The sequence below is a fragment of the Centruroides sculpturatus genome, unplaced genomic scaffold (assembly GCF_000671375.1).
Source record: "Centruroides sculpturatus isolate CEXI.00-Female unplaced genomic scaffold, Cexi_2.0 scaffold522, whole genome shotgun sequence".
Taxonomy (NCBI): Eukaryota; Metazoa; Arthropoda; class Arachnida; order Scorpiones; family Buthidae; genus Centruroides; species Centruroides sculpturatus.
In genome coordinates, this window is record NW_019384746.1 from 290,777 (window position 1) to 302,081 (window position 11,305).

At 27.6% G+C, this 11,305-nt stretch overlaps 1 protein-coding gene across 1 annotated transcript in view; it reads left to right on the plus strand.

Moving 5' to 3' along the window:
- Positions 1 to 3,783: 3,783 nt before the first annotated feature.
- Positions 3,784 to 11,305, plus strand: part of LOC111628464 (exosome complex component RRP42-like) — a 29,982-nt gene continuing 22,460 nt past the window's right edge. The window contains exons 1-3 of the mRNA XM_023372263.1: positions 3,784 to 3,934; positions 4,023 to 4,124; positions 4,266 to 4,360. Of these exons, the coding sequence (XP_023228031.1) occupies positions 3,881 to 3,934; positions 4,023 to 4,124; positions 4,266 to 4,360 (251 nt within the window). The 5' untranslated portion in view covers positions 3,784 to 3,880. The remainder of the gene's footprint in view (positions 3,935 to 4,022; positions 4,125 to 4,265; positions 4,361 to 11,305) is intronic.

Below are 11,305 nucleotides of genomic sequence, written 5' to 3' on the forward strand. Positions count from 1 at the left end.
TCCAAAATGAAGGACTGGGTGTGTCTTTTCAATGATTATTCATCTTGGGAAAACAGTTCAAGGATTTTAATGATGCAATATTAAATTGAAGATCATTTTAATTTCAGAAGTACTTTCTACAGTTTTTAAAGTATTCTTAACTTTCTTTGATGATAAAATTCTGAATTTATTACATAGAAATCGTTTTCTTTGTGAAATATTGTTATAAGCCGGAAACTTTTTAACGTGGAAACAGGAGATATTTTTAGTTATTGGAATTTTTCGGTGTAACAGCAGTTAATTTCAAATCACAATTAAAACACATTCCAAGAGTATTGAATTTTTACATAAATATTTTTTCTATACGTCACATAAACGTTTCAGTATTTTCGACACGCTAACGAAACATAAAAGGCTTAAATTGAAGAAGAACCAATTCGAAATATAAATTGTGATAGACAGTTTTTAAATTTTCTTCTTTTCATAAATTAATTTAATAAATACATAAACGGAAACCTGTCGAGACGGGTACCATCGCGTTTCGTTTCAGGCGGGTTTTACTGCATTACTATTGTAAGAACAAAATAAATTTTATTAAATAGCCATGTAATTAAAATAAAATAAATATATGAAAACATGAATTCATTAAATTAGTTATTTATATATCGTATAAATTATAAAATGAAAACACGTTAGTACAGAAATATGGAGATTAATATTATGAATAAAATAGAACGATTACTCAATTTCTTAATTTATTGGGCTAATTTAGTTATGTATTTTTAAGTAATTACAAAATATTTAAAATTATTTATTAATACTAACTGATAGTCTAACTCTTTTATTGTGAATTGATATTTGTATTGATAATAATAATGTTAAATGGCGGGATGATAATGGTAGTAAAGGAGTCATCCTGGCGGCTCTTTGGGAGAAGATTCGTTATCAAATCCAAGCAATGAACCCCACAAAATTCTTGTGGGTATCTGTCCTTAATACATTGAGCCATAGTGGGTCTGATTAATTTACCCATGACGAATCTACATAAAAGGCTCCCTCAAAAGTTAGTGTCGTTTAAAAGTAAATTAAAAGGCTTTTATATTATATACAGTTTATATATTAAATGATTTTAAATACTTGTATAACTCGACATGCTTTTCAGTAAAATAACCTTAATCAATAATTTCAGGAAATTATTGACGACGGAAAATTATTTCACTGAAAGATATTTTAACGTCTAGATGTCGAAAATATAAATTTTAGTTATTAGAAATATCTTCCTCGTGTCTTTTCCAAATAATGTACAGAAGAAGCTTACGAAACGACTGTATTTGAAAAAAAAAAAGATTTAAAACTGTGTTACGTTAATAATTAATAAAAACTGTACAAGATATTTCGAACATTCTATAAATCATCTGTATGTATTTTTCCTTAAAATCTCAAATTTTTCTGATTAGCTCATTTAAACTGGATTAATGAATATTTTCATTTTAAAATATTTGATAATTTAGATTTTTAATTAGGTGTCATAGACAGAGTTTTTAAACAAAGATTTTTCAACTTAAATTTATGAGTTAGACCAGTGTTTTTCAACCTTCTTTAATACGCGACCCCTTTACAAGTTAAAATATTTTTGCGACCCCATAGGGCCATATTTAAACTATATCAGTAGTTTTAAAAACTACGTATTTAATTTTCTTACTTTAAATATCGATCGAAAAATCAATTGTACTGTAAAATAAACAGGCACAGCCTTCTCACTGAAATTCTAGTTTTTTTTTTATTGTAGTGTAGGACCTACAAAGACTTGTCTTTTTCTTTCACCCGCGATCCCCCGTGTAAGGCTTTGCGACTCCCCCTGGGGGGTCGCGACCCACAGGTTTAAAAAAAAAACTGAGTTAGACTAAAGCAAAATAAAAATTAAGAAAAAAATACTTTTAACATTTTTGCAAAGGACAAAAATATAATCAGTCCTAAACATTAAATTTAGAAAACAGTTAAATTTTATTTTATTACTTAATATTTTGATATCTTATACTTATTATTTTACTGATGGTTAAAGGTCAGAGAGGTCATATGTCATATCTCAAGTAGGATCTGATTTAATGATTTTACTCATTAGCATATACATTTATATATATATAACTTGTCTCTACCCTAAAATTAAGCTTTTTCTCATTTTATAATAATTAATAATATAAAAAGTGTTTTTAATATAATCTCATAACAGATGGCGCCACACACAATTTAAATTTTTTTGCCGAGAAAGTTACTCAACTCTTTGTTGGATTTTTTTTCGTTACTGAGATAAAAAATACATTTAAATTAATTTCTTACATTATATTAATTTATCTTGATATTAATTATTATTTCAAGTCATTTTGTAATTTAGTTTTATTAAATTTTTATCTTAATTTATGAATGAGATATATTGAGTTTAATTTTGCAACCTTTAAATTCATTTTTCAAATGTTATATCGCATTGCCAATGGGATGTAAAAATTTTGTAATAATTATTTTAATCAAATTTATTTAATCCCCTACTAATAGACTTTTAACTAAATTTTTAAAAATATTTATTCAGAAATTTTTATAATTAGTACTTTTAAAAACATTATCATTACAAGTTTTATTGATGTTTTAGTTCAGTTGAAAGAAAGAAAAATTGATTAAAAAGATAATATTTAAATAAATATGAAATTATAATTATATTGTTAATTTTAATATTTTAAAAGCACTGTTTACAATTAGTTATAATTTTAAATTTTATATGATTAATATAAAACACAGAAATTATTTTCTATAAAATTATTTAAAATGAACAGAAAATAATTAATTGGAAATTCTTAAAGTATAGAATCTCGCTTTTAAGTTTAAGAATATATTAACCTTGAATATTTTGAACCACGCCTAACTTATTTTATTATAATTTTTTTTTACANACGTTTTGATATTATTATACTATTATTACATTATATTATGATATTGTTGTATAAAATAGGCACTTGCAAAATATTTCACTTTTTGTTTTGCAATAGCAGGTTTAGCAAGTCTTTTCTGATTATAGTATTGTTCTTTAAAATGGTAGTTATAATTATAATTATAATAAATATTTATCATCATAAATTCTTTATATGCGCTTTGTAAGAAAATACTATCCCTCAATACAAAACAACTCTAAAATGAAGGCAGCATTACAAGGGATCTACAATTAAAACGTACCCGATAGAGTACGGCCGAGAGGGCAAAGGATCACGGGAAAGCGTCGCTTTCGCCGCCGAGAACGTGCAAACTGACAAGTTCTCAGGTAGTAAAGGATAGACAACAACGTTAGTTGTCAAAATTTGTACGATGAAATCGAAAAAAGATTTTTGTAAAAGTCCGCGTTTTCACATAATTAAGCTTTTTTTTTTTTTTTTTTTTTTTTACCTCCCGGCTCTGTTACATACAGAGAAAAAGTATGGCGATCGGTCAAAAAATGATCCTCCCACAATTTTTACATTTTTACAGGTCTCCAGAGCTTAGGCTGCCACCTTGACCGCGCGGCCATCCGGCCGCTAAAATATTTTAAGTAGGGTCAGAGTTGGTAGAGTAAAATAAAGATAAATCAGATTTTCTGTAATAAATGTTGATATTTTTTCGAATTAGGATAATGAATACATATTTTAGAAATATTTTTATTTGTTTATGTTTTATAAATCATATATCATAAAATATTTTTGAAATTTCAAGTTTTTATAACTTAGAATTAAAAAAAGTTTTGGCTAGTTTTTCGTTTTTTTTCTTTCTAACATTTAACGCCATTTGGCATAATGTTCACGTGATTTCATAGTAAACTGAAAGCATGCTTGTTCGAAACCGACAAAAATATCTTGTCAAATGTTGATACGTGCTGTACAAAATGGCAGTTAGTTTAAGTGAATCAGAGAAAACTTATATTATTCAGAATATTCAGGTGAATATATTTATTTTTCGTATTTCTAAGAACATAATACAAACATATGGTAATTTATTATTAATCTGTAAGACATGATTTTCTTCAGGATGATCTTAGGAGTGATGGACGTAGTTGTTTAGATTACCGATTTATTGAAATTGAAACTGATGTTATATCCAGTTGTAATGGATCGTCACACGTTCGTTTAGTAGGTTTGATGCCTTATATTTTTCAATAACAACTTTTAATTTAATAATTGTAAAATTTTAGTTAATTGTTTACTGTTCAGACATACAGTACTTAATATAAAAATACAGTATTTCATGTATAATATTTGTTTTATAATTAGGCAAATAGTGATATTTTAGTTGGTGTGAAAGTAGAATTAGATGAGCCTGATCCAGCAAAACCAAATGAAGGAAGAATAAAAATTTTTGTAGATTGGTAATATGATTATTTATTTATTATTTGTTATTATGTGATTCATTTATAAGTTAAATAAAGTGTGAAATTGGGGGCTGTGGGACTCTGCTCTTTATAATTGGGATGGTTAAGATTTTTATGTTAAGAAGAGTGAGAGATGGCAAAATTCCATCTACATCAGGAGCCTGACACCGGTTAGGATTATCATACATGTCTTAACTTGCATTTAAAATGAATTATATCTAATTAGTCTGATTTTTATCCGAGTGGCAAATGAAAATCTAGAAGGGAGTCTTGGGTTGACAATGGAGCTGGAGCTAGACACTTAGGCATAGTACGATAATAATAAAACTATTTATTTAAATTATAAACTATATATATGGTATAATACATGAATAACAATAATAAGAATAAAATAAACAAAGTTTCCATTTGACAATCTAATATTCAATTCCTTTAAATCTATCTTCCAGTATTATTGTCAAATGCAATACTTCATTTCTTTATTTTCTTCTGAGTCGTTGATGAGGCTGACTGCATTTTCTTGCATTTGGTGGGAAACTCCTTTTCGTTCAGACACAACTTTCTAGAGAGTTGTTTCCAAGTCCAGCTCTCTGGACATTGGTGTGAACAGTATTTATTGGATATTTGTCTGAACAATCATCTGGGGCTATTCAAGTCACCTGAGGAGAGAAGCAACAAGAAACTTTTTTGTGAAGTTGATATAAAAAAAATAATCATCATCTCTCCTCAGGAACTTCCTTTAAAATTGAAAGAAAGTTTGACTAACACAAATGTTTCCTCTTTGACAAATTTTAAAATTTTCTATAATAAAGAATAATGCTTCTAGCCCACAAGTTTAATTTAGATTGAATTAGTTATCCTAATAAATAGGGTTGTAATAAATTTGAGGGCTTATCACATCAGGGTTGACTGGAATAAATAGACTAGATTTTACAAAAAATTAGCTTTTAATAACTCCAATCAAATTTTGGTAAGAATGCATTTCGGATACATCAGCTTACGTATATATGGTACAACACCAGCATACATTAATACAATCATAACACAAGCAGTAAACCAAGACAAGGATTTTTCTGATATATACAGTGCACTGTTTACAAAATATAGTTAATTCATCACAATATGCTAAAAAACTAAAAAATTACCGAGCATATAAATTTTTTATTGACGATTTATATTTTATTTTTTCTCCAGAACTGGTAAATTTCTCTTTCTTTCTTTTTCCAAATTCCTGGAAAAAAGATAAAATATAACTCGTCTATAAAAAATTTATATGCTTGGTAATTTTTTAGTTTTTTAGCATATTGTGATGAATTAACTATATTTTGTAAACAGTGCACTGTATATATCAGAAAAGTCCTTTTCTTTGTTTACTGCTTGTGTTATGATTGTATTAATGTATGCTGGTGTTGTACTGTATGTATTTAAGCTGATGTACCCGAAATGCATTCTTACCAAAATTTGGAGTTCTTAAAGGCTAATTTTTTGTAAAATTTAATCTATTTATTCCAGTCAACTCTGATGTGATAAGCCCCCCAATTTATTACAATCCTATTTATTAGGATAACTTATTCAATTTAAATTTCTATTTAACCTAAAATATTGGTCCCTAGGTTCTCACAAAAGTATATCTCACAAGGAGAATGTTGCTACATGAAAGTTATGTAATACTTAGTACTAACATATATTTGGTAGTTAATTTTATCGATCTTAGAGGACATTTCTCTGTGGCCAATATTTATATTTTTTCATATGAAAGTAACACAGACTATTTGATGAGCAGAGGGAAGGTGTAATTCTGATTAAGATGAAATACGTTTTGATTCTGATGAAACCAACTGAATAAAGTGGCGAATAATCTGCCAAGTGTTGAATAATGTCACTTTAGTGTGTCTGTAAAGAAGCATGAAACACGTTGATATCCTTGAGCCATGTGATTACTAGCAAGCACTACTTTTTTATTAAAATGATGTCACAAAAGAAAAGCAAGAAAAAATTAAGAATAAAATGTAAAAAAGAGTGGAAAAACACTCTTAACATTAGTATCAATAAATTGTTTGCAAATGTATTTGACTGTAGAAGATAATTATAATAAACAATCCTTTAATCAATGTTTTTCATTTAAACACGAACAAAAACAGATGAAAATGTTAGTAAAAGTGTTAATTTGAGGTATGCTGGTTTAGGTGTTTCGTCTTTGTTTAAATAATATATCCTAGAATTGGAAAGCAATGTTTTTCTTAAATAGAATCTATATATGAAACTCACAGTAGGTTCACTATTAAAAATAGCTTCCATTAATTTAAAAATAGAAGTAAAAACGAATAGTCTAAGTAGGAAAAGACACAAATACGAGTAAAGAATCACATGTAAATAAAGAGGTTACAATTAAAATGTGTTGCATGTTGTTATTTAAAAAAATTAAATTGTACTGTTTTAAAGTACATTAAACATTTCTATATTTTAAATAATGATAATAATACAATTATTTTCTTTTTCAATTAAAATACACACACACAAATGCTTGTGTGTATTTAAATAGATTTGAGTAACAAAAATTGAAATGACATTCAAATCATGCATGATAAATGCAAATACATTGCCTGCAATGAGCACACTTAATAAAGTGCGAGTTTTTAATAATGTGTTTATTGTGTTTAGAATAAAATTTTTTGTTGTGTTTAGAATAAAAAACACATTTCATCTTACTGTAATGACATCACTGATAATCAGCTTCACTCCATTCATCAAATGATTGTCACTGATAATTACCCTCTCTCTCCATTTGTCAAGTAGTCTGTGTTTTACTTTTTTATGAAAAAATAGAAATATCCTCTTAAGTAAGTAGCATATGTTTAACTATCAAATAAATGTTANTGCTACTAAGTATTTTGTTTAATAAAAAATAAATGCAGCTAATGATGTTAAATTTTCTGATTACATTTAACTTCTGATTTAAGTTCATCAATTTGTATGTGATATAATAGAATTTCTCTCTAAATACAGTAAAAACCTGATTTATGTGGTCACCTTCGGGGTATACAATTTTTAGCCACATAAGTGAGGTGGCCAGCTAGATGCGATTACGAAAAAAATTGGCATACAAAGCTATAGTTAGAGTACCATACTGAAACCTGCTAAAAGTTTAATATAGATTATAAATATAAACAAAAAATAAAAAATTCACATAATACTATATCCTTGCAATATACAGTAATTCAAACTTCCATACAATGTACAGTATATAGATAGGTGTAATATTGAAATACAGTGTACTGTACTATACATGCAAATGAATGCGAGATGTTTGCAGTAGGGTTCATTTAAGTACTGTAAAGTACTAAACAAAATTATTTAGTTTCCATAGACGGAATCAATATGTTTATAGAAAAAGTGTTAATGATTTAACTGGCTTTCACCTCAGGTTCGTTGATATTTTACTTTGTTGAGTGTTGCAAGTGACATATCAATGACAGACTGATCATCTCTAATTTATAGTTATATTTTTACAAAATACAATTAGATTTTGTATAAAATTATTGCTTTCTTGTTTTCTTATTACTGGATTTTGGAAATAAGTTTTAATTTGGCGAGTGTAAACGAAGATTATTTTATTTAAATGTCATTTGTTGGAGGAGACTGGGCAAATTGTTCCAAAACTACATCAACAAAGCTCAATTCCATTTAAAATACTTTAAACAATGCGTTTAGTTTTCCTATTCTGTTGGCCACGTAAACGGGAATCATATCACTTTAGGACACTTATCTTGCCCATTTAAGTGAAGTGGCCACAAAGCGAGGTTTTCCTGTATCATTTTTTTTCTTCTAATAATCTAAAAATGTAATGTTATGGAAAATATTGTACGTTGGTGTTATTTTTCGAAAATTTGGCGTTCTTGCCAGAACATTTAACATAAATATCTTTCTGAAAGTATAAAACCTTAGTTTTAATCAATATTAAGTCATTGAACTCGTTTCTACATTCCTCCCTTCACTCCTAACTTCTTTATGAAATTAAGTTCCAAAGATTTAATATTTATAATTCGTCTACATTTTTCATTTATATTAAAAAATACGATTCATTTTAAAATAAATGACAGAACTAAGTTAAGATTTTACAAACCATTCGATGAATTAAAAATTACCAATGTTATGCGTAATGGTGAGCTAAACTAAGATATTATTTTTGGCCAGTTTCCATTAAACACGGGACATCTGTTTAACGGGAACTGGCCAACGCATAATGAAGACAGGTTGCAAGTAACACACTTGTAATTCCAACATTGTATTTAAACTTGGCATATTAATATAAAATTAAAATTTTTAACCTAATTAACGCAACATTAGCGTCAAGGACTATATTTCGCGAATTAAATTGAAATAAAATAATTTAGTTCTTACATTTAAATATAAATTATTTTAAAATTGTGGCTGATATGTATGTATATCATTCAAGTAAGAAATTTTTTGTCTTAATTATTTTTATTTTGTTTCAATAGGAATAGATCCATTTTTAATAATATCATTCTTAATGAATCAGATAGACTTTTTAAATGACGTATTTCTGGAAAAGACGTAATCTTATTTATAATTTTCCACTTTTAAAACTCTTTAAAGAAGCATAAAATCAAGATTTTCTATTGAGTCAGCTTTGCTATTGATTCGTTAGTACTTACAGGAGAGAGACCATTGCAAGAGATTTTTTTCTAGTTATTTCCTTTATTTCTTTGCTTTTAATGACTTGATTTTTTAAAATTTATTTTAGATGTACGAACAGAACGGCCAAATTCATAATTAAGAGATGCTAAGAATATACTTTTAATTTATGGATTTATCTTGGATTAAAATGAAAATGACCTACAATGTCTTAAATATTTTTCTTTTCAAGAACAGACTTTGGGTTTTGTATTCACTTTCTGAAAATATTAAACTCAAGAACAAAATATTTTTAAGTTTATGTTAATTAAAAGTACACTTTTTATTGACTTGTTACTATATAAATACTGTAAATTATTTCATACTTGTAGTTGATATATAAAAATTTAATCAAATTTACTGTAAGTATTGTAATACAAATTGTTTCGTACCAAATGTATTGCGAGAACAATATGATATACTGAACATTTACATATAAACAAAATGATACATTGAAAACTGAATAAATTGTGTAATAATTAAAATTCACTTAACTTATTTTTTAGCAATGACGACATTAACAATGTAAATATAAAATATTCCGAGTGATTAAATAATTAAACTATTTCTATTTAATACTACTTAGTGAAATATTTAGCAGTCCAAATGCAACCAAATTTGATATGTTGACGTTTCAAGATATGCGGAAACATTTCCGTAAAAACATTGTACCAAAACTTACCACTATGCCACTTCTGGACTGGCCAAACCTATGATGGATATTCCAAACTTCTTGGTTTGCACAAGGCGAAGAGTGTTAAACATGAAATATAATAAAAAAGATTGTTTAAATTACCATAATATTTCTGTTTTATTTTTAAGTTTATAAAATTATTAAAAGTTTCTTTTTTTTTTTACTTTCTTTTTGGCCATCAGTGACGGCGCGATCAGGCGCGAACCTTCAGGTGGTTTTAACCATTTAACTACCGAACTAGTATTTAGTTGGCCATAGGTTCGCGCCTGATCAAAGGGTGGCTTCGTAGAGTTTTTCGGGTTTACTTTACGTGTCTAACACATAATTAGGAGCCGTTTCCCATAGAAAATCTCGGAAGGTATGGTCAATGGTCTTCGTGTTACATTGCTTTATACTATCAAACCAAACCGATTTATTTTCATAATTTGATTTACTCGTATTTTGTTCACAATGATTTCACATAAAACAGATTATCTAAAAACCAACACACACGTTCATTAAATAAATTTTAAAACCATATGCCTTTTTATATTTTAGATTTTGGCGTCTAATATAATATTTATGTGAAGTAGTTTGTAAAGTAAATTGTTTATCTTTGAAAAAATTTAATATTTTGAATATTTATTGTAAGAATATCTATTTTTAGTTGACATTAAATATCTTTATAAAACATAAAGAAGAAATAAAAAAAAACCAGCAAAATAAGAACTATAAATTTTTTAAGTAATTAAAAAATATTTTTCAGGTAGTCAACTTCGTTTCCTAATTTGTATAGGGAGAAGGTGGTATTATGGAACCCCTCAATTTCAAACTGATAAAGGCGAACTATAGCGGATTGTGGCTGAACTGCACTAGGCAGACATCCATAACAAGGGGAAAACCCGTTTCACTTCAGTTAAACGGTTGCCCGTAGTGAATTAGCATTTGAGTTTTTCGAAATTCGAAAGTTTTGAATGCTAAGTGAATTTAATTATTTCTAAAATATAAATCGTGTAGTTGTAGATTCCCCGGTGCATGTATTCCGTTCCAGAGACTTAGGGGTACGTATTAATCTGTGTGATGTTCACGTTTTTTTTTTTTAAATTTGGTCTTGACAGACATAAGTTAATTGAAGATGGCGATGCGTGAAATACGGACACCATTGCTGCTTTTAATATGGAACCCGTCTAACTTTTGTAAAAGTATGTGGTAGATGAATGAAAAAATAGAAGGAAAATGAAAAAGTAAAAATAGATACCTGACACTATAGGAGCATTATATTTGTGATTTTTGTAAATGATTAGCTTCTTCTTTGTATATTTCTTTATTATTATTATTATTATTATTATTGTGTTGGGTTTAGTGGGTTATACTCGGTTCACACCGGTGGCTGTGTACTATGCCGGACCAGAGTCAAGGCATAGCAACCAAAACAAAACTAAAATTAAATGTGTGTGTCAGTGTCTGTATTAAGGAATTTCCTAACAATATGGCATGTATTCAATATAGTGGCCTTCTGTAGTGTGATGTATGTATTTCTACTCAATTGTAATGTTCCCAGGCTTTTGTGTAGC